The following is a 24,133-nucleotide window of genomic DNA, read 5'->3' as shown; positions in this document are numbered from 1 at the left end:
AACAACTTCCGGTTTAGAGTTTCGAAACAAAATCTAACACGAGCTAAACGTTACAAAAACTGCATTGATTTAATGTCATCTTTTTCATTAGATTTCACTTGTATATCTTCTTAAAATATATTTAAACGCTTTAAAAACTAAAATATGTGTCCTGGATAATTTCCTCATAAGAGGATGTCACTATTATATTTTTTAATGATTACACTATGAAGGATATTTATCAGGCACTTCCGAACTGGAAGTGGTATTACAACATAGGACATTTAGGTTTTTTTGTCCCCTAAAGTCGGATTTTTATTTTTTACATTCCTATTCAAGCATGTAGTATTAGTCTTTGGTCAATGCATTTTATTATTTGTAATTAAATCTTCTCAGCAATATTTTTTCCCTCAACGTTCAACGAAAAAAAAAGCCAAAATAAATAATAAAAGACAATCTAGAATAAAGACAATGAAACACAACATAAAATAAAATCAATCAAAACTAAAACAAAACAACAAAAACAGTAAAACTGAAGCTTTTTTTATTGTAAGTAAATACATAAATAAATAACAACAAAATTTATAAAAGGAAGAAAAAAAGAAAAAATACAAGGTCATACAAAAGATTACACAAATTATAGAAAACCATGTCAGTTCCAGAGATTAGTGAATTATTTTACTCTAATTACAACTATTTGGGATTTAAGAAGGTAAGTATACAAAAAATAATTGAATAAATTAAACTGAACATATATTTCACATTTCTCATTGTATTTATGACAGTAAAATTATATATAGAAACGGATTTTAAGCTGCATTGTACAAGCCCTTTGCTCGATATCTATTTTGTTTTTGCTTTAAACTGAGAAAAAGAAAAGAAAAAGAACACGTGCTTTTATTATAGAAATAGCTTGAGTCAATTTCCGGTCTGTTGCTTTGTTACCGTGGCGTGCTTAACGTAGAATCGTTATCTCAGTGTGGCGTCATCTTAACGTTAAAGGACCCCGCCCACGGCCGTGCTGGTCACGCCCACAGGCGGCGTGTTAAGAGACATGTGTTAGGAGATAAAGTATCAGAGTTTAATCAGAGCTGGAAACAAGAAGAGAAACGTTAATTTAAACAGAAAAAGCGAAACACACAATGTGCTCTATAATTGTGACACACCTGATCACCTGACACTGCAGCTGATCCAACCTGATCCCCACTATTACGCCCCTCTGCATTTAATTATGAGTTATTCATAATTAACATTTCACATGTTCATTGACCTGCTGTGTATTTTATGCTGCACTTTCTGGTGCAAAAGTGGCCAAAGGCTTACCATGCTGATCATAAACAGCCTGTTACGACTGCTTTGCTCTGTCAGAACATGTGTTTTGATGGGTTTTTTTAAAGCGTCTACAAACATTTGCCTAACAACCTCCCGGTAATCAAACTAATTAAATAAGGGATTAAAATGCTATAGAAGTGTGTTTTAAACAGCATCAGGCCTTACTAAAGAGCTCAAAAAACTATTTCCTTGAATCAGAATCTCGTTTGAATGGCCCACATTCCTATTAAATAATACCAGTTTCTCCAGTTTGCATAATGTTTCCTTCTTCCTTAAAAACATTTTTACAAGAAGAGGAAGTTAAATTAAGCAGAAACACAAAGAAAGAAACAAAAGCTGCCAGATGGGGAAGTTCTCACAGACGCAACCTGTCGCCATTTGGGTTCTTTCGCTTCAAAGTCTTTATAAGCAAGTGTTGGATTATCTCAGCCTCTAGTGGTCATAAGTGGAACTGCAGCGCTGCAATTTCCTTCTGTTTTATGAGGAGCAGCCAATCAAAAGAAATATGGTGCAAAAACATCAGTCCTAAGGTTGACATAAGATAAATAGGGCCATGGACATGCCCTCCAACATGAACTCAAACGCTTTGCAATATAGCATCACTGTGATCTTTAGACTGATCCGACCAAAAACCAAGCTGATCTGATGAAATGTCTACGAGGATTTTGTCAAAGTATCCGGCCTGGAAGGAGCAAAAACGGCATCTTAAAGTGTTGCTTTGTTGGAACTTTGTAGGGGCGGTGTTGTAGCATGTGGAGCAGCAACAAAAGGCACAGATTTTCGCAAGATGATGAGCATGACATGGGGCCAGACGTTGTGTGAACTTAGTAAAAATAGTTAATATAAAATATCTTTCATTAAAATGTCCTGTAGTGTTTGTTAGGTTAAATAATTAAGGTTTTGTTACGGTTAAAAGGAGAAAAAAAAAAAAGGACACAAGCCCAAAGCAGCCACGTCTGAATCACATTTTTATTTAACTTCAGTTGATCGAGTAAGAGTTTATTTATTTCAGATGAAGAGGCAGAACAGAAACACAATAAGACCCCCTGAGGCCAACACGTACAGTATGTCACACTTCTAAACCACCAATGACAAACAGTTTTGAGAAAATGTTCCCAGGAGAAGCAATGCTGAGGCTGTGAATTTCTCCTGAGTCCAGACTTCAGGAGGACGGACGCACCGATGAGTCTCAGGAATAAAGTGGATTTGTTTTATTCTTCGATTCATATTTTTCAGCTTTCTGTTCAGGAGCACCTGAAATATTCTTAAGGCTGACTTATTTTAGTAAATGTCGTGGCTGCAGGTTCAATGTTTAAAGCCAAATTTCCCGAAGAAAAACAAAGAATTTAAGGTGGACTGAGCTAATATTTTGCAACATTCAGAAGCAGATACTTACAGGAAACAACTGTTTATTTCTGGTTTAATAATCAGACACTGAACATGATCAGATGCACTTTTGAAGTCACAGGAGGAAGCTGTGAAGGTTAGAGGCGAAGCACAGCTGGCGTCCGACTTTGTTTCTGAGGAGTTGCATGGTGAAGTTTTAAACTCTTCAGATTTCAGAAATGAAAGCTACACGGGCAAACTATGGATTCGGTTTCATTTAATGTGCGCTGCCACATGCGGGTGTACTGACTGCATGTGTGTGTGTGTGTGTGGGCGTGTGAGTGCTCAGGGTCGGCAGCGCTGGATGAATCGCGGGTACAGGCAGACGTCTCTGATGTGGTGTCTGTTCAGCAGCCAGGTGAGGAAACGCTCCAGACCCAGACCATAACCGCCGTGAGGACACGTGCCATACTTCCTCTGAAACACACACAGAAGCCTGTTGAAACACACAGCTACCAACAACTACACACATGCAGTGATGCAATAAAGCCAAACGTTAGGGCTCATTCCAGGTGGGCCTTAAAATCTTGACTTCCTGTTTGGTGGTCCTCGGAGACAAAAAGTTTGGAAGCCACTGCATCAGCCATAAGAGAACCACTGTTATCTAATGATAAAGCTGAACAAGGATTTGGTCCCCAAGTCCTGAACTGTCTTTCTTCTGGCTAACGTCGACTAGCACATGTTTGATAACCTTATTCAAGCTAACGTTACAAACTAACTGCCACGTGAGTCGTTTAACTGCACAAAGTAAAGATGTAGTGAGGTGCACAAAACATCTGAGGTCAAACCAGTGTTCATTTACCTGGTCTGTGTACCAGTAGTATGGAGTCGGGTCGATTCCCTCCCTCTTGTATCCCTCCAGCAGCTCTTCAGCGTCCCAGATACGCATCGACCCTCCCACGATCTCACCAACATTTGGCATCAACACGTCGACCTGCAGCACAGACAAACATACGATACTCGAGGGATCCAGGTAACTCACGTTTTTTGTTTTTGGTAAAACAGAGACAGACCACTGTGTGTTATACTTGTATAACTATGCATGTGACAAATAAAGAACTTTGAACCTTTACTGTGTTTAATGAATATATCAGATCATATCTTAATAAGGCCGCTGGTTGTTTCCTGACATGCCACTGTATCACAACTGCCGTTCTGCTGTCCTGCCTTTATTTTTAAGATAAAACATTGTTTTTAGTCACAGATGACCTGCTTTAGTGAAGCTCTACACCTCGTCTCTCACACCACAGGTCACTCACACTCTCCTGCCGAGCCTTTAACTCACTCATCACCAACTTACTTATACTTTAAGTCTTTACCTTTTTACCTACTTAATGCTCAGGTTGAAGTGAAGAGCTCATGCTCCTCTTCACACAGAAACTGTACTTTTAGTGAAGGACATGACCTCCCCGCTCTCTAACCAGGCTTCAGCCACACCGCAGCTGGATCTGTGAGGTTCGTACCGACTCGGTGAGGCGTTTGTCCTCGGTGCAGCGCTGCATGTAGAAAGACTTGATCTCGGCCGGGAAACGACAGAGCAGGATGGTCTCGTTGATGGTGTCGGTCATCAGCCTCTCTGGAGCCTCGGGGATGTCCTGACAGAGGGAGAAATATCGACACAACAGGCAAGTCAAAGAAAGAGAGAGAATCAAAGAAAGACTTCATGAATATTCAAAATAAAAAACTCTTCAGGTAGGAGAAAACCGTATTTATAAATTGTAAATGATTGCAGAACATCTGAAAAGACCAAAGTTTGACAGCTGAGCTTTTTAACAAGTTGTACAATAGTGCCCTCTACAGGCGTCTCTGAAAACCGCAGCTCTCTGCTACTGACAGGATCTTTGAAGATCACTTTCCTGTTTGTCTGTCACAAGTGTAGGCCGGCTTAGACGTTCAGAGGAGCTGGTGTGAATAATACTTTAAGGAATGAAGATGTGGGTGTTTTTGGAAAATTTTTAACATTTTAATCGAGGGGACTGTTTTAAAACTTAATAAAACATTGATGAATGTTTAATGGATTGTATGCACTCATGAATTTGAATTGTTTGGAATATGTTTGATTAATTTTTTTTTTGATATCAGACGTTTTGGGGACTTTATAAGATGAGCTGAGCAGCTGAATGATGTGCTGTGTTCAACCGTCACCTCTCCGAACTCGTAGTAGGTGCCGTCGTCCTTCTTGACGTCATGCTCTCTGAGCCACTCGATGGCTTCGCTGTAGTTCATCCTCTTGAACGGCCTCTTCGGGGGTTTGAAGTTCTGGAAAAGCCATAGTCACCAAACAAAATATCAACTTTACTACCACACGTGAATGTTATGAGGTCAAATACTCCAGAATAGTTAGAAAAATGACGCAGGAGCACAAAACTGTCGCTCGTCACGTACAGGGTTGATGTCGTAGAGCAGCTCTGCGGCGGGAGATTTGAGCACTCGGTCCACCACGTCACACACCAGGTCCTCAAGTCTGTTCAGCAGGTCCTCAAATGTAATGAAGGGACACTCCGCCTCGATGTGAGTGTATCTGACCATGGAGGACAATAATAAAAACACTGTAAGTAAATGATGGATCTTTGCAGAAAGGCTTTTAAGCTGTAACGTGGCGACTCACTCAGAAAGATGTCTGCGAGTGCGAGACTGCTCGGCCCGATACGACTGGGCGATACAGAAGGTGTCGCCCAGGGCAGGTATGCAGGTCTCCAGGTAGAGCTGAGAGGACTGCGTCAGGTACGCCTGCTCGCCAAAGTAATTGAGGTTAAAGAGCGTGGAGCCGCCCTCCACCTGAGTCTGCACCAGAGTCGGAGGAGTGATCTACACCGGAAAAATAAATTAACGATTATTGTAGAGCAAAGCGATCCTCAGTCTGATGCCGAGCTGTCTGCTCCTTTTCACACTCAACCCTCAAACTTACTGCTGCTGCATATTTTTCAGAATAAAGGAGAAACGGGCCAATCACAAAGCAGGATAAAATAAAACAACCATAACGGTTTGTAGTTATTACCAACTTTATTTCTGAGCGAGCAGCTGTCGAGTGAGACTTCTCTGTACTATTAAACTGCACTTTTATGACTAAAATATCTGTAATGAAATAAACAAACTGAAGAAGTGATTTGAATGCATTTGGATTTGATAAGAAGATGTAGTACCAGGCTCTTATCTGATAGAGGCTAAATCCTTCAATAGGTCCCAGATAAGACAATCAGCTAAAAACTACAAACTTAGGCCACAGACAGATATTTGCAGGTGGAATATGTGACCAGCTACACTCAAGCAGCTGCTTTAAGAAGACTGGAAAAAAGCTATTTAGCTTGCATCTGGCCAGCAGCATCAACTTGACGTGACTAAGGAGCTTTTCAGTTCAGGTGGATCTGATTCCTAATCTGCAAAACTACTCTCAACCTGTGACAGAGGCACAGAGTGTCACTGACTAAAAGTGAGGTCATCAGGTTTGGGGGTTTCTTTCCTTGTTAGAGGTGAAGAAGCAAAAACAAAACAAACCCAACCCCACCACATTTTGGCATCCACAATAAATCTGTGCTTCACCTCGTAGTACCCACAGCTGAAGAAGTGGTCCCTGAAGCACTGTGTGACTGTGGATCGGACTCGGAGGATCTTGGAGACGTTCTCTCCTCTGATCAGCATGTGTCGGTTGTTCAGCTGGACGTCCACGTCCGACTCCTCGTTCAGTAGGTTGTCGGCCCCGCCCGCTGGAGCTAAGCCAACCAGCTCCCAGTAGTCGCCGTGCAGCTCGTGGCCTCCAGGCGCCTGAGAAAAGAAGACGTGGAGAACTCACTGAACATCTCGTCCTGCATCTGCAGAGCATCTGTAACGGCTGAGGAGGCTCATCAGTGGAAACAGACGGTTTACTAGATTGTTCAGGTTGTTCCTCAGTCATGGTTCAGACTTTAGCAGAAGACAAAGTTTTCTGTTCTGTTCAACTATTAGTTTAACACAACATATTTACTGTACACTGATAAAAATAACAGAAACTCAAATCTCATTACTGAAATACACTTTCAGTCATGCGGTGATTTCTTGTTAGGATGATTCCAGGAAGAACTGTGGGGCATGTAAACATGTTGCTCTGGGTGACCTAGTTTCCTGTGAGCATGCACAGGCAGAGCAGGTTTCTGCAGCAGGTGAGTTTACCTGCTTTCCTTCAGGAACTGCAGTGACGGTCCCATAAATAGCCACCGTGCTCTCTGTGGACAAAACCAAGCCGTTGTAGCACTGGCACTAAAGACAAGAACAACAGAGAGTCGCACTCAGAATCAACTTCAGAAATTAAACAGCTTCTTTTTAAAGCACCAACTTCAAATGAATCACTCCCACCGATTTTGTTAAATCTTTGATTCTCTGCTTAGGCCTGGTGGTAGAGGATAAAAAGAAATGTCTTGAACTACATTCACGGCCAAATGTTTTAGGAGCGGCAGTTAAACGTTTATCCCCCCCAAAAAAACAAACAAACAACTTTTTAATCCCAGGGAGCTCTTTGCAGCTTGTGAATATGTTTCTGATCACTCTGCACAACAACACAGAAACACTGTGAATAAAGACAGAAGCAGCAAAGATTGTGAAAAACCACACCGGTGCCAAACTTTTGGCCGTGACAGGACATGAACATTTAATTTTTAACCATAACATGTAGCTCACAGTGTAGAAAGGTTAAAAATGGGGGTTTATGAAGGTTTACCAGCTGATCGGAGAGGACACACTGGAGGAAACCGGTGCCATCTCTCAGCACAAGGAACATCAGGTTCTTCCCTGGAGGAGACAAAATAAAAAGCAAAAAAACATAATAATACACATATGTTGACTCAAAGTAACATTTTAATTATTTCTATCCTCTTAAAAAACTTAATTTGGCTCAATCTTAAAAACTGAATCTTACTCATTTCTCTCTTTTCACAGTCAGTAAAGAATCTTAAACTTACAAATTAATCTTTTCATTTCAAGTTTGTCATTTTGACATTATTCTTAAATGCAAAATAATTCAGAAATATCCTCGTTTAAGCCTTTAATGCAGCTGTCCGTATTATAAATGAATAACAAGCAACAAATCAGTTTTGAATTCTCTGACTTTGGAATCTTAAATTGAAATGAGAATGAGTAAATACTGAATGGATCGACTGTTTCCTCACCCTGCCTCCTGAGGCGGTGAACCCATCCAAACACTTTGACCCTCTGGCCTCTCTTTTCTTGGAGACGATGGATTTTAACCTGAAATAAAGACAACAATCATCTTTAAATCATCACCAGGAAGAAGAAGAATCAGTGAAATGATTCAGACTTTGGAGTCATATTTATATTTCTATTGATTGTTCAGCTAGTTTGGGGTTTAAAACAAACTTCTGTGTTTCAGCTGCTCAATTCAAACAGCAGCAAACCAGCCAAAGCTTATCGCTCCACACAAACCATTCTGGTTCAGGAATGTCGTCTGTGAACTGTTTTCTATCTACACAAAGCCAGTTACTATCAGCTTAATCTACTTTCTTTGTTTTTAAACTGTATGTGACTTTTATTCAGAAACGCTGCATCCGCTGCAAAATATTAAAAATGAATGTAAAGAACCAAAAAGTGAAACTTTAAGGAACAGGTTAAGAGGGCTGTTCTTATTTTTTCTCATATATATTCTTTTACAACAATTAATTCTCATAAAACGGTTCCCAATAAGGAGGTTTATAAATCTGCAAGCAACCAAAAGCTCAGGCCTTATATTTCAAATTAAATGTAAACATAAATCAAGCATAATGCAGTCATTCAGTGATTTCAGATAGAAACGAAACAAGCTGTTTACTTTGAACTGTGAATCATGCAAAGCTACTCTGAGTCTAACACTAAAAAGATGGAGCTGGAAATGAGGCTGCATTCAGAGCTGCTGTTCTTTGGACTGTTTTTTGCTAACTTCTGTGTTCAAGTTCAATCAGACTTAAAACCAAACTTTATAACAGGAGCAGGAGCCAAAATACAGGTAAAATAAGAAAGACTGACTGCTTCAGCCTCAGGCAGACTGGGATCGTTCTTAATGACGATCTTCTTGGCTTCCTCCAGGTTCTTCTCTCTCCTCTCGTTGTCCTCGGCCTTTACGACAAACACAGCGGAGCCATAATGAAGAGAAAAGCACAAAACGATTGAATCTGTAGAATGTTTTGTGACCCACTGATTGTAGGAAACATCTCGAGGTTAGACACAAACCTCCTTCTTTTCTTTGGCATCGTTCTTTATCTGCTCGCGGTTAAAAGCCTTCTTTGCGTTCTTCATCTGTGTCTTAGAGATCACCGCCCAGCGCTGAGGGAGACGAGGAGGAAAATGAACTGAATCAGTCATTAATAACAGTTAGTAAAAACAGGTGCTGCAGCTGGTACTGGAATAAAACTTGCAAAGTTTGGTTCAAAATGGTAAAGATTGGATTTCTATCCTTGTTAAAGTGATCATCTATAAATATAACCAACCTCTCCCTCCTTCTGGGACTCTACAAAGATGGTGGGGAACGGCTCCTTTCCAGCAAACAACAGAGCCTGTGAAGATCCAAAGACACAGTGAGGTGCTGACAGACATCCCACAATCCATGCAGCCTGAAGCATTTTTACCCGTGCACATCTGAAGTAAACAAACAAGTTACCTTGAGAGGAGTTTTGAAGGGTTTCTGCTCCGTGCCATCTCCGTCTTGGTCGCTGCCACATTTATCTGACACATACAGCTCACCTGAGAAACACCAGCACAGTCGGCTCAGTATTTTCTCAGTATGTGCAATCTCTTAAGTTTCTGGCGCTCAGATTTTACCTGCGTTCAAGGCAGGGCTTACTCGTCACTCAAGAGAATTAAAATGCTGTGAGAAAAACACATTTAAAATACTTCCACACATCGGTACTAACAAGGACAAGAAGGAGACGTCACATTTCTCCCACGTTAGCGCCCTCTTATATGAGAATTGAATTTAAACTTCTGCCCCTCATATATAAAGTCTTGCAAAATCAGGCCCCACCATATCTCAGACCTCAAAGTACCAAATTATCCTAGTAGAGAACATTGTTCTCAGACTCAGAGTTTCCAAAAGAGGAATCAGAGACAGAGCCTTCAGCAACCGGCTCCTACACAGGAGATCTTCCTGATAGCTAAAGAATGTCAGACAAAGAGGCAGACACCCTCTGTACTTTTAAGTTCAGGCTTCAAACTTTACTTGTTCAAGCTTATGGGATCAGGTCATCTTGCACCATCTCTCATTTATTCTGGTTCCTTTTAAAAGTGAGTACATCCTCATAAGTGACCGTGTGACCCTTGGGGTTCCCTCTTTAATATTGTAATATAAAGCTAATGAGGTGACTGGTGCAGTACTTTTCACACTTACTACATACCACTGAGCAATGTGATCCGCAAGATTGCATCATGTGTTCAAATATCTGACATGTAAAATAGTCAGCCTCCGGGTAACAACAGGCAATGGTAAAGACTAAGACTGTCACGCTTTTTATCGTTACACGAACTTTACATGTAATGTGTAAAAATCTGCTGTATATTTACACCACATATGTGTTAATTCTATCATAGTGACACCCTAAAATGAAACCGAAAGTACCTTCAGTTTTCTGCTTGATTAAAACAGACTGAAATACAGTCACGGGTTAGATGTTGGTTTGATCAATTAAATAAAAGACGGTGAGATATTCAAATCCAGGTCTGCCGCAGCCTCCTTTTGCTTCTCCACTGCAAACTGACAGCTGCCGTGGCTAAATGTTAGCATATCCTTGCTAATGTTTTCGTTTGTATAATGACTTTCATTGGTTCTGCAGCGGTAAGAAGGGCCGATCGATGCGTGATCATGCCACATATTAGCTCATATCATTCCAGAGACCTGACAGAATCAGAAATCGGCGTTACACAGCAGGCTAACTGCTAACATCTCTGCAACTGATGCAATATTAAAGCCACACATGTCTGTGGGAGCTAGCTAACCAGCTAGCTCACTCTCCTTCCTTACCTACTGAGATCTGTTCCACATCTTTCGTTATCTCCGTCGCCATTTCGGCTCTGTTACTGCAGCAGCAGCCCGCTAAAACGCGCTAGTTTTATATTTAAAGAATACGGAATTTAACCTCCAAAGCCGACGACCGGTATTCACTGCTAACCGGTTACATGCAACTTTGCATCAGCCCTGCTACAGCCTGCTCTCACACACACTGAAGGGAAGAGGGAGGAGACTCAAGTGTGTTTTCATTTCCCAGGCGCTGATTGGCGAGAGTGGAGACGTCAAGCAAATCCAATTGGTGGAATACCGCGTCAGTCAACTCATGTGCCATAACAATGCGACCAATCAGCAACGGGGACTGAAATCAAAGAAGACTCTTGTGGTTGATAATAGTTTTTCTTATTTTGCTTCTTAGTCTATGAATATTTTAATTGTTTGCTATAATCATTGGGGGCAAAGATGCTTCCGCATTTGATGCTATAATTTTTTTTAATTATTTAATGCTACCATGTGCCCATGGTTCCACATTCATAAATGTAATTTTATGAACAGAAAGCCAGATTTTCAGTCAGTGAATCTGTCTGGGTGATCTTGATACCTTTCACCTTAAGTAGAACTATTTTCTACTTTTAAGCTCTGGACACATTCAATACGCTGGTGTGTTGTGTTTAGATTGAATGTGTTCTGACATTTATAATTTAAGAATTCATCTCTGGTCATGGGCTCTGTCTGTGACAGTAAGACATCCCATTCAGTTCCTCTCAGAGAGGTTTTTGTCCATTCCTCACTGGGGATGTCCTGTAGTTTGTCTCTGGTCTCTGACACAGCTGCCGTCACATCCTTGGTGTACCTCTCAGGATGAATATTGATGCTGGCTGAGTCGGGAGCTTCACTGAGACTTGACAGCAAGGTGTAGTTGTGTAGAAACTGGGTGGGGTCCTCTGTGTGAGAGAGCTGCTCCAGCTCAGTGTTTCTCCTCCTCAGCTCAGAGATTTCCTAATGCAAGTTACCCTTAAAGGAAGAAACCTATGACAGAACCAGGCTCTAGAGGGGGCAGTCAACTGTCGGGACTGGTTGGGGGGTGACTGTGAAGAGAGGGGAGGGAGATGGGGGAGATGGGAGAGGTGTTAGTAGTTAAGGGGGGGGCGGGGGAATTAAGCTGGAATAGAGGTGGGGGAAGAAGAGGTGACATTGGAAGTAGTGAAAGAAGGAGTCACATATTAAAACTGGAGAATATGTTGTACTTGTTGTAGTGTTTCATCATGGGTCCAGTTTTTACCCAGGTGCTTAAAGCCCTTCTTTACCCTCATGTAACACCAACAGTAATTTCCAACCACTATTTCCTGTTCCTGTCAGTCAAACAAACAGACGACAAACATCTTCTATAAACAGGAATAATGTCATTTTATCGGATTAGAAAACATCTAATCTAGCGTTGATATTACACTGCTGTTTAGTGTCTGGCTAATCTCAGTGTCACCAAAATATCTGCCCTACATGTCAAACAATGAGAGAACTTGAAACAGTAACATCACCTAGCAGCTTATTTTAATTAGTGCTAACGTTGTGTTTGCTGGCTAACATTGCTATTATTATAGTCACAGTTAATTGACTTTGAATAGCTTTATTTCAAAAGTAATTTTACAATTTCACAGCCATTTAGCTGTGTTAACTGCACATGCTGTAGGTCATAAGACGTGCATGGATCATTTTTATCATCAGCCTCTTATCTTTTGTCCACCACAGGCTTTGCCATGATAAATTGGTCAGTTGACAACCAGGAGCCGTACACCTTAACCTCAGAGGCCAGGACATCCAGGGGCAGTGTGAACACGCACTTGTTTAAATGGGACGCAAGACGGACTATAGAGGGCCACCCCCTTGCCAGACAACCAAGTGCTGTCCCTGTCCACGGCCAGTGTGAGAAGGACTCTCACTAAAGTCAACCCACACAAAGCTGCTGGACCAGACAATATACCTGGACGCGTGCTCAGAGCCCGTGCTGACCAGCTGACTGATGTCCTAGCAGGCATCTTTAACATCTCCCTGAGTCAAGCGGTTGTGCCACAGTGCTTTAAAACCACCACCATCATACCTGTCCCCAGACCTTCCCAAAGCCTAATTACACAATGATTGCCTGAGCCTATTCTTGTTAAATGATGAAAAACTCAAAGGCACGTTTGGGCAGTGGATCTGTGTGAAATCAGCAGCTTGCAAAACTAAATCAAAATGTGTGCTATTGATTCTAAAAATAGAAATCACAATAAAGTTCAACATTTACTAAAACCGCCATTCAGTCATCTGAGAATCTTTCCTCATGAAATTATAACGGTTAGATGAATGTATATGCAGTGATTTACTGATCAATGATAAAAGGGGAGATTTATGCAATAACGAAGACTGTCATGAAAAGTATTTGGCATCTGATCTCCTGTAACCTGCGGAGCTAAGCTGTTTTACCAGCTCTGCTCTCTGATTTTTCTTTTATGAAAAAACACAAGTTGTCAAAGTTATTTGTTTGCAAATGTATTTCAGAAATATCGACATACTTTTTTTAATCAGCAGAAACTTTATGTCAGTAGTGCAAAAACCTGCACTGATCTGACCTCATTTCTTCCTCATCCTGATTCCTGACCTGGGAAGGGAGAGAAATATTTGTTTTTGTTTGTCTTCTTGTTTTATTTAATTCCTTGTGGGATTTGGATCCAACACGTAAAGTATGCATATTATGCACACACACAAACACACATGCAGCTATTACCCATTTCTTGTATTCTTGAATAAAGACATTGATTTGACACATTTAATTAGCGGCCAATTGTTTTTATTGTTCAATTATTAAGAAAAAAGAAAAGGTGGGGGTGGGTGGGATGTAAAGGGAGAGAGGAGAGAAAACCCCAACAATCCCCTCTGAGCAAGCACGAGGCGACAGTGGATAGGAAAAACTCCCTTTAAAGGAAGAAACCTATGACAGAACCAGGCTCTAGAGGGGGCAGTCAACTGTCGGGACTGGTTGGGGGGTGACTGTGAAGAGAGGGGAGGGAGATGGGGGAGATGGGAGAGGTGTTAGTAGTTAAGGGGGGGGGGGGGGAATTAAGCTGGAATAGAGGTGGGGGAAGAAGAGGTGACATTGGCAGTAGTGAAAGAAGGAGTGTTCTTCCTCCAGAAGAAGCGTTTTTTCTTTTTCTGCTTTTTCTCGAGGATGAGGATCAGCTCCTCGATTTTTTCAGTGTTTTGCTTCTGCAGCTTGTTGCATTTTTTCACCACTTCTTCTTTTTCGGATTGTTTTTCTTCCAACCTTTCTTTCAGCACTTTAGATGTTGCCTCCTGTTTTTGTAGTTTTTCATTTTCTCCTTCCAGCTCAGATGCTTTGAACTTCATTTTGTTGTAAAGTTCTTGCAGGTTTAGGTTTTTCTTCTCAAACTCCTGGAGAAGAAGTTTTTCTTCTCGCTGCTTACTGACCAGCTGTTCTCTCTCTTGAAGCAGGTCTTGATATTTGTGCAGTGTCTCATCCAACTTTACCTGCAGCATCCTGTCGTTTCCCTCCATGAGCTGGAGTTGGCACTCCATGTCTCCCTGCTTTCTGTCCAGCTGCTCTTTCTCTTGAAGGATTTCTTTATTTTGTCGCAGAGCTTCATCAAGCTTTCCTTGCAAGCTTTCATTTTGTTGCTTGATGCTCTGCAGATTGGAATCCATTTCTTTTTGTTTGATTTCTTGTTCCCTTTTCTCTTCGAGGAGCTTCTCATTTGCTTGCTCTGTGCGATCAAGCCTTTTTTTGTCAACACTGTACATTAGCTCCATGTCTCGGAGATTGGAGTGCAGCCCTCTCTTCTTCATGCCATCTTCTTTCTTCTCTTGGAGGAGTTTTCTATTTTGTTGCAGAGCTTCATGAAGCTTTCCTTGCAAGCTTTCATTGTGTTGCTTGATACTCTGAAGCTTGGAATGCATTTCTCTCTCTTTTAACTCCTGTTGCCTTTTCTCTTGCAGAAGCTTTTCATTTTCTTGCAGTGTGTGATCAAGCTTTTTTTTGTATACACTGTACATTAGCTCCATTTCTTGGAGATTGCTGTGCAGCCCTCTCTTCTTTGTGGCGTCTTGTTTCTTCTCTTGGACAAGTTTTTTATTTTGTTGCAGGGCTTCATCAAGCTTTCCTTGGAGCTCCTGGTTCTTTTTGTCCATGTCATGGAGATCTTGTTGTTTCTCCTCAATAATAGCTTCCTTTTCTTGAAGCTGGCATGACAACTTTTTTAGTTGAGCGCTCTTTTGCTCATTTTCCTCCATCAAGAACTTCATCTTCTCTGTGTTTCTGAGCGCTTCATCCTCCATTTCTTCCAAACGCTTTTCCTCTAGTTCCACTTGGTCACACCAAGGAAGAGAGGAAAGGGAAGAGTCTAGTGGCTCATCCCAGGGAAGAGTGTAGGGGTCAACTTCTTGTCCCTTTGGATTTGTTTGAGACATGTTGGGTCTGGATACAGTTAGAATTGCAAAGGATCCAAATATTTCAAAAGGCTTTTCTGGCGAACGGTTCAATGCTGCACACATCAATGCTGCGAGAAACGGACTAAAAGTCGTTGCTCTTCACCGCTATTTATAGGTTTTTGGATCAAAGGATCAAAGGATCAGAATGGTGGTAAAATTCTACATGTGTGTGACGTCATAATTCTGTAAGGCAATGAGGTTGTCACGTGATATTTTTGGAGGAGGGCATTTTTCAACTTGGACAAATTATCAATAAAGTTTCAATCTCTGTTATTTTCCCCAAAAACGTGTTGTCGCAATAATGTTTTCTATTGTAATTTGTGCCAACAGATGGCGCAGTTTAAAGTTGGCTGTTACTCTGCCCAGGCTGCTACCATAGAAGAAGAATGTAGACCAATAGTACTTTAACGATGTCCGCTGATCGTTTCCGTGGAAATCTTAGCATTGCTTTAGCCGTCAAGCTAAAGGTTTAGCTTCATACTGCCATATTTTCAGAGTAACAAAATATTTAAACGGTCTCAGATCATGGTGAGTATTTGAAAAAATGTTTATTTAATGTGAAGCCTGTGATGTGGAAAGGTTAGCAAGCGTAATTTTGCCTATTGTGTTATACACGGGTGCTTACATCCGAGTAGTGTTGATCTTTTCTAAGGTCCATGGGTTTATCCAACGAGCAGCTAAATCACCGTTATATCTGTAATTTTGTGGGCAACGTCTTAATGCAAAAAAAAAAAATAAAAAATCCCAAAGCAACGAAGCAAAGACTAAAAAACCCCACAATGCGTTTTTAAGCTCTCTCTGTGTTCACTGCCTCTGCAAGTGTCAAACTTCCTCGCTTTAGCTGATGCTAACCAACATTAGCGCTTACGGTTCGTATATAAACACAACTGTCAGCCCTTCACTTTTGGTGCCGACAACATTTTGAGCATTTTCGACAGTTTGTGAAATGGTCGTCATTGGCATTACATGCCAGTAGTGTTCGCTAACTGACTTTACCGGTGATTATATTTATTATTGTTATTATTATTATTATTATTATTATTATGTATTATGATTAGTTTCCCCACCGGAAGAATGCGACGTTCTTGCCAGAACATTCCCAAATAATTGACCACGTTTATTAACAGATCAATTTTCTCCACAGTTTTAGGGTGAGCTAGAATAGATATATGGTTTCAGTAATACGAATAAGAGCGCAACAGCATAGAGACAATGACGATCACTCTCATAATTTCATTACGTTAGTGCACCCATCGCTCCGCATCCTTAACGCTACATTGATGTCGAGAGTCTCTGACACAGCTGTGCTCTGCAGCACAGACACCCTGCTTATCTGTGATTCGGCCAGTCTGGTGTTGAACTCCAAAGACATGCGCGGGGTTAGGTTAGTTGGCTGTTGGTGTGAGTGGTTGTCTGAGTCTCTCTAATAACCCTCCAACAGACTGGCGACCTGTCCAGGGTGTACTTTTGCCCTATGACGGCTGGAATACAACCTGAATAAAATAAGTAGGAGAAAATGAATGATGTTTATGAACTGTAGTTAATGTAGTCAGACAATAAGTTACTGAGCAACAGGCCACAAGTCTTGGTGCAGAATCATACTAAGATTTAAAAAATAAAATGTTGGCACTGGTGTTTGAAACAGTATACTGTCAGTAAGACGGGAGCAACTGCACACATCTGGAAACTAATAACTAGAGTAGTTAAGTAACATTTTGTTACTTCATCCATTTAGCCAGGTATAATTAGCATGTCTACATACATGTCATTTCTAATGTGGTCCTATGTGGTATGTTGTAGGACAGTGAAGTGTCTGACACTGACCATGTACCAGTGCCTGAGAACACTGGTATGGAGGGGGAGAACGCACCTCTTTACTGTATTTGTCAGAAACCAGACATCAACTGCTTCATGATGTAAGTATATATCAGTTTTATATTTGCAGTACGTGCAGTAGGGGTGGGCGCTAGCTTCAGCAATGTTATCAGAGATTTTTTTTTTTTAAATGAAGATCTTCTATTTCGAGAAAACTACCAATAAGGATATATGCACAGATATAGAAAACAATACTGTAACATTTTATTGATGCTTGCAGTTTGGAGGAAGCGGTATTTGCAAGTGTAACTAAATTCCAGGCATTTTCCATCCTTCTTTTCCTATCAGCTTTTTTCTAATTGTCAGTGTGAACCAAGGTGTCAGCAGCAGCATTATAGTGCAAAAGTAGTGACCCAGCATAGATCAAATGTAAGCACAAAAGTAGCCAAGGTCGTGTTTTTCCTGGAAATTTTAAGTGAAAGGATAAAGTAACTGCTTACCACTTTAGTTTAACAATGATTAATGAAATGTAACCGTGTAACTCATCAGCAGTCTGCACAGTATGGTCACATATTAAAACTGGAGAATATGTTGTACTTGTTGTAGTGTTTCATCATGGGTCCAGTTTTTACCCAGGTGCTTAAAGCCCTTCTTTACCCTCATGTAACACCAACAGTAATTTCCAACCACTATTTCCTGTTCCTGTCAGTCAAACAAACAGACGACAAACATCTTCTATAAACAGGAATAATGTCATTTTATCGGATTAGAAAACATCTAATCTAGCGTTGATATTACACTGCTGTTTAGTGTCTGGCTAATCTCAGTGTCACCAAAATATCTGCCCTACATGTCAAACAATGAGAGAACTTGAAACAGTAACATCACCTAGCAGCTTATTTTAATTAGTGCTAACGTTGTGTTTGCTGGCTAACATTGCTATTATTATAGTCACAGTTAATTGACTTTGAATAGCTTTATTTCAAAAGTAATTTTACAATTTCACAGCCATTTAGCTGTGTTAACTGCACATGCTGTAGGTCATAAGGCGTGCATGGATCATTTTTATCATCAGCCTCTTATCTTTTGTCCACCACAGGCTTTGCCATGATAAATTGGTCAGTTGACAACCAGGAGCCGTACACCTTAACCTCAGAGGCCAGGACATCCAGGGGCAGTGTGAACACGCACTTGTTTAAATGGGACGCAAGACGGACTATAGAGGGCCACCCCCTTGCCAGACAACCAAGTGCTGTCCCTGTCCACGGCCAGTGTGAGAAGGACTCTCACTAAAGTCAACCCACACAAAGCTGCTGGACCAGACAATATACCTGGACGCGTGCTCAGAGCCCGTGCTGACCAGCTGACTGATGTCCTAGCAGGCATCTTTAACATCTCCCTGAGTCAAGCGGTTGTGCCACAGTGCTTTAAAACCACCACCATCATACCTGTCCCCAGACCTTCCCAAAGCCTAATTACACAATGATTGCCTGAGCCTATTCTTGTTAAATGATGAAAAACTCAAAGGCACGTTTGGGCAGTGGATCTGTGTGAAATCAGCAGCTTGCAAAACTAAATCAAAATGTGTGCTATTGATTCTAAAAATAGAAATCACAATAAAGTTCAACATTTACTAAAACCGCCATTCAGTCATCTGAGAATCTTTCCTCATGAAATTATAACGGTTAGATGAATGTATATGCAGTGATTTACTGATCAATGATAAAAGGGGAGATTTATGCAATAACGAAGACTGTCATGAAAAGTATTTGGCATCTGATCTCCTGTAACCTGCGGAGCTAAGCTGTTTTACCAGCTCTGCTCTCTGATTTTTCTTTTATGAAAAAACACAAGTTGTCAAAGTTATTTGTTTGCAAATGTATTTCAGAAATATCGACATACTTTTTTTAATCAGCAGAAACTTTATGTCAGTAGTGCAAAAACCTGCACTGATCTGACCTCATTTCTTCCTCATCCTGATTCCTGACCTGGGAAGGGAGAGAAATATTTGTTTTTGTTTGTCTTCTTGTTTTATTTAATTCCTTGTGGGATTTGGATCCAACACGTAAAGTATGCATATTATGCACACACACAAACACACATGCAGCTATTACCCATTTCTTGTATTCTTGAATAAAGACATTGATTTGACACATTTAATTAGCGGCCAATTGTTTTTATTGTTCAATTATTAAGAAAAAAGAAAAGGTGGGGGTGGGTGGGATGTAAAGGGAGAGAGGAGAGAAAACCCCAACAATCCCCTCTGAGCAAGCACGAGGCGACAGTGGATAGGAAAAACTCCCTTTAAAGGAAGAAACCTATGACAGAACCAGGCTCTAGAGGGGGCAGTCAACTGTCGGGACTGGTTGGGGGGTGACTGTGAAGAGAGGGGAGGGAGATGGGGGAGATGGGAGAGGTGTTAGTAGTTAAGGGGGGGGAATTAAGCTGGAATAGAGGTGGGGGAAGAAGAGGTGACATTGGCAGTAGTGAAAGAAGGAGTGTTCTTCCTCCAGAAGAAGCGTTTTTTCTTTTTCTGCTTTTTCTCGAGGATGAGGATCAGCTCCTCGATTTTTTCAGTGTTTTGCTTCTGCAGCTTGTTGCATTTTTTCACCACTTCTTCTTTTTCGGCTTGTTTTTCTTCCAACCTTTCTTTCAGCACTTTAGATGTTGCCTCCTGTTTTTGTAGTTTTTCATTTTCTCCTTCCAGCTCAGATGCTTTGAACTTCATTTTGTTGTAAAGTTCTTGCAGGTTTAGGTTGTTCTTCTCAAACTCCTGGAGAAGAAGTTTTTCTTCTCTCTGCTTACTGACCAGCTGTTCTCTTTCTTGAAGCAGGTCTTGATATTTGTGCAGTGTCTCATCCAACTTTACCTGCAGCATCCTGTCGTTTCCCTCCATGAGCTGGAGTTGGCACTCCATGTCTCCCTGCTTTCTGTCCAGCTGCTCTTTCTCTTGAAGGATTGCTTTATTTTGTCGCAGAGCTTCATCGAGCTTTCCTTGCAAGCTTTCATTTTGTTGCTTGATGCTCTGCAGATTGGAATCCATTTCTTTTTGTTTGATTTCTTGTTCCCTTTTCTCTTCGAGGAGCTTCTCATTTGCTTGCTCTGTGCGATCAAGCCTTTTTTTGTCAACACTGTACATTAGCTCCATGTCTCGGAGATTGGAGTGCAGCCCTCTCTTCTTCATGCCATCTTCTTTCTTCTCTTGGAGGAGTTTTCTATTTTGTTGCAGAGCTTCATGAAGCTTTCCTTGCAAGCTTTCATTGTGTTGCTTGATACTCTGAAGCTTGGAATGCATTTCTCTCTCTTTTAACTCCTGTTGCCTTTTCTCTTGCAGAAGCTTTTCATTTTCTTGCAGTGTGTGATCAAGCTTTTTTTTGTATACACTGTACATTAGCTCCATTTCTTGGAGATTGCTGTGCAGCCCTCTCTTCTTCGTGGCGTCTTGTTTCTTCTCTTGGACAAGTTTTTTATTTTGTTGCAGGGCTTCATCAAGCTTTCCTTGGAGCTCCTGGTTCTTTTTGTCCATGTCATGGAGATCTTGTTGTTTCTCCTCAATAATAGCTTCCTTTTCTTGAAGCTGGCATGACAACTTTTTTAGTTGAGCGCTCTTTTGCTCATTTTCCTCCATCAAGAACTTCATCTTCTCTGTGTTTCTGAGCGCTTCATCCTCCATTTCTTCCAAACGCTTTTCCTCTAGTTCCACTTGGTCACACCAAGGAAGAGAGGAAAGGGAAGAGTCTAGTGGCTCATCCCAGGGAAGAGTGTAGGGGTCAACTTCTTGTCCCTTTGGATTTGTTTGAGACATCTTGGGTCTGGATACAGTTAGAATTGCAAAGGATCCAAATATTTCAAAAGGCTTTTTTGGCGAACGGTTCAATGCTGCACACATGAATGCTGCGAGAAACGGACTAAAAGTCGTTGCTCTTCACCGCTATTTATAGGTTTTTGGATCAAAGGATCAAAGGATCAGAATGGTGGTAAGATTCTACATGTGTGTGACGTCATAATTCTGTAAGGCAATGAGGTTGTCACACGATATTTTTGGAGGAGGGCATTTTTCAACTTGGACAAATTATCAATAAAGTTTCAATCTCTGTTATTTTCCCCAAAAACGTGTTGTCGCAATAATGTTTTCTATTGTAATTTGTGCCAACAGATGGCGCAGTTTAAAGTTGGCTGTTACTCTGCCCAGGCTGCTACCATAGAAGAAGAATGTAGACCAATAGTACTTTAACGATGTCCGCTGATCGTTTCCGTGGAAATCTTAGCATTGCTTTAGCCGTCAGGCTAAAGGTTTAGCTTCATACTGCCATATTTTCAGAGTAACAAAATATTTAAACGGTCGACCTCCCAGCCCTTTGTTCCTTCAGTGGGCTGGTTTCAGTCATTATGCAAATGTACTGTTTATAAGATTGGGGAAACCTGCAGTCAGCTGAGACCGAAGAAGTCACTTGGATGAGTGACGAAACGTTTCTCCCACAAAACGCTACGTCCAGATGAACAGAATCAACTTTTGGAGATTTGCATAATGACTGAAACCAGCCCACTGAAGGAACAATGGGCTGAGAAGTCAGTTTATTCATCATAATTATGCAAATTCTCATGCCCATTGATCAGCAACCACTCTCATTCAAAAAGGCATCTCTAAAATGTAAAAGTAAGGACAAGTGAAGCTTTGTAAAGTACAATTAGATTTCCAGACATTTGGTGATACAGTCACGTTGCACTAACTCTTAGATAAGTGGCTAGGGGTTCTCCAGAAACTTTGTGGGATCTTCTTGAGTTTAAACAAATCTGCTATTCTGACCAGACAGTCAGCAGGGAAAGGTTTGCAATCAAGAGATAAGCTGAGAGCTCAGTGTCAACATTAGTGGATTGAGGTGAATTGAGGAGAAAAGATCTATTCCAATAGAAGGAAATCAAACACTTAAACACTTGGAACAGTTTTCAAATACATTAATAGTAATGCAACACTGTCCTCTTCCCCCAGATAGGCAACTGAGCCTGTTGAACTGTTTGGAATGGAACTTATGGGTAAATTAACCTTAACTGGTATATTTGTCATGGTTGTTTATTCTACTATATGGACCCACTGTGGTGGGGTGTGGTTTGTAGCTCAGCTCTGGGGGAAGGGGTGGAGCAGCTAGTTCAGGGTGTGGTGTTAGAGCAGGCTGACCCACACAGCTGTTCTCCATTACCTGGTCACGCCTTCCCTGCTTCAGTAGGATGCTGGGGTCTAACAGGAGAGCAGTGTGCTGTAATGGGACAAGGCAGCTGCACAAGAAAATATTGTAAATAAAATCATCCACGTGCTTACAACGCGGTGTGCCTTCTTATTGTGATTTATTGCATTTGATGTTGGATAAATGGACACTGTACCCATGTCCTTTTACATATACTTTTTATTTTACTCCAGCAATTGATCCTCCAGTTCTAACCATAGCCTCTTTTTCGTTTATTTTTTGATAACGCTCATTCTTATATTAAAACTTATGTTAAACTTCTTCAAATTAAATCTTGGATGATTAGTCACTTATTTCCTGATCGATTAGCCTTTATCTTGATTTTTAATCTGTCATTACCCCACTCTTTATCTGGAAATAAAGAAATTCAAAGGTCATGTGTAAAAAAAGCATAGATTAGGACTCTAACATCAGCCACAGAGCTGCATTTAGGCATGTTGCAGTTCAAATTGAGCATCAGAATAGGCAAAAAAGGTGATTTAAGTGACTCTGAACATGGAATAGTTGTTGCTGCCAGACCAGCTGGTCTGAATATTACAGAAACTGCTGATCTACTGGGATTTTCCTCACATATCAATCTCAGAATAGGTTTTACGGACGGCTTTGACCTCATAGGAATACAACAGTAGCTCAAATAACCACTTGTTATAACCAAGGTATGCAGAAGAGCATCTCTAAATGCACATCACACTGAACCTTGAAGCAGGTGGCTACAGCAGCAGAAGAGAGTCACAATTTGGTGTAAACAACTTGTATCAACAGTTCAGCTTGTTGATAATAATAATAATAATGGATTGGATTTATATAGCGCTTTTCTAGGCACCCAAAGCGCTTTACAATGCCACTATTCATTCACTCTCACATTCACACACTGGTGGAGGCAGCTACAGTTGTAGCCACAGCTGCCCTGGGGCAGACTGACAGAAGCGAGGCTGCCATATCGCGCCATCGGCCCCTCTGGCCAACACCAGTAGGCAAGTAGGGTAAAGTGTCTTGCCCAAGGACACAATGACCAGGACAGAGAGCCCAGGGATCGAACCGGCGACCTTCCAGTTACAGATGCGATTCCCAACCCCCTGAGCCACGGTCACCCTGTAATGGTGGTGGGGAACACTTTGGGCCTCTTCATACCAACTGAGCATCATTTAAGCACCACAGCCCGCCTGAGTATTGTTACAGACCACAGTGCACTGTGGTCATAAAGTACTGTGTACTGTCTGATGGCTGCTTCAACCAGGATTACACTATGTCATAAAGGTCAGATCATTTGTAACTATTTTTTTTTGAACATGACAGCAAACTGACAGGGTGGCTGTAGCTCAGGTGGTAGAGCAGGTCATCTACTGATTGGAAGGTTGGTGGTTCGATTCCTGGCTTCCCCTAGTCTGCATGCCAAATATCCTTGGGCAAGATACTAACCCGACATTGCTCTCCGATGCATTCATCGGAGTATGAATGTGTGTGAATGTCAGTTAGAAAGCACCTAGGAAAAATGTGCTTGTGCGAATGGGTGAATGCACAAGTTGTGTAAAGTGCTTTGAGTGCTCAGAAGAGTAGAAAAGCGCTATATAAGAACCAGACCATTTACTCATTGTACTCAAGTGGTCTCCACAGTAACCATCGCAGTCCACTGAGCACCCTCGGGATGGTGTGAAATGGGAGATTTGCATTAGTGGTTGCTATGATGTTAATATGGAGCAAAATCTCTAAGGAATGTTTCAAGCAACTTCATCTATGCCATTGAGAATCATACTGCACAGCTAAGCTCAGGAGCCAAAATTTAATGCTTTAAATAGGATGCAGGGTATGCAAATTATCACATGATCAGGCTCCTCAGGTGCTTAGTTACCCTTAAGATGACTGTACTCAGAAACATGATGAGCAACCAGTGAGGAGTATAAAGGGCTCTATGTAAATCCCCATTTCGGCAAACCGC

At 41.2% G+C, this 24,133-nt stretch overlaps 2 protein-coding genes and 1 long non-coding RNA gene across 3 annotated transcripts; 1 reads left to right on the top strand and 2 right to left on the bottom strand.

Annotated features, from left to right (window-relative positions):
• Nucleotides 1-2,703: 2,703 nt before the first annotated feature.
• Nucleotides 2,704-10,885, bottom strand: nars1 (asparaginyl-tRNA synthetase 1). Its single transcript, XM_026174500.1, has 15 exons — nt 10,673-10,885; nt 9,317-9,399; nt 9,147-9,212; nt 8,890-8,982; nt 8,686-8,775; nt 7,836-7,914; nt 7,388-7,458; nt 6,844-6,930; nt 6,238-6,459; nt 5,306-5,505; nt 5,083-5,218; nt 4,843-4,956; nt 4,161-4,292; nt 3,500-3,631; nt 2,704-3,114 (listed from the first exon to the last, which is right to left on the bottom strand). The coding sequence occupies exons 1-15, from the start codon at nt 10,713-10,715 to the stop codon at nt 2,983-2,985; spliced, it is 1,680 nt and encodes a 559-aa protein (XP_026030285.1). The 5' UTR covers nt 10,716-10,885; the 3' UTR covers nt 2,704-2,982.
• A 2,858-nt stretch (nt 10,886-13,743) lies between these two features.
• Nucleotides 13,744-21,281, bottom strand: LOC113024918 (myosin heavy chain, non-muscle-like). The gene is made up of 3 exons (XM_026172222.1): nt 19,401-21,281; nt 16,390-16,532; nt 13,744-15,221 (listed from the first exon to the last, which is right to left on the bottom strand). Exons 1-3 carry the CDS (start codon nt 20,841-20,843, stop codon nt 13,754-13,756), a joined length of 3,054 nt encoding a protein of 1,017 aa, XP_026028007.1. The 5' UTR covers nt 20,844-21,281; the 3' UTR covers nt 13,744-13,753.
• Nucleotides 15,479-19,114, top strand: LOC113026075 (uncharacterized). The gene is made up of 3 exons (XR_003272867.1): nt 15,479-15,667; nt 16,940-17,055; nt 18,054-19,114. It is a non-coding gene; the product is annotated as an uncharacterized LOC113026075 (long non-coding RNA).
• Nucleotides 21,282-24,133: the final 2,852 nt, after the last annotated feature.

The sequence above is a fragment of the Astatotilapia calliptera genome, chromosome 7 (assembly GCF_900246225.1).
Source record: "Astatotilapia calliptera chromosome 7, fAstCal1.2, whole genome shotgun sequence".
Lineage (NCBI taxonomy): Eukaryota > Metazoa > Chordata > Actinopteri > Cichliformes > Cichlidae > Astatotilapia > Astatotilapia calliptera.
Note: the sequence above shows the minus strand (reverse complement) of the source record. Positions and strands in the feature narration are given on the sequence as shown.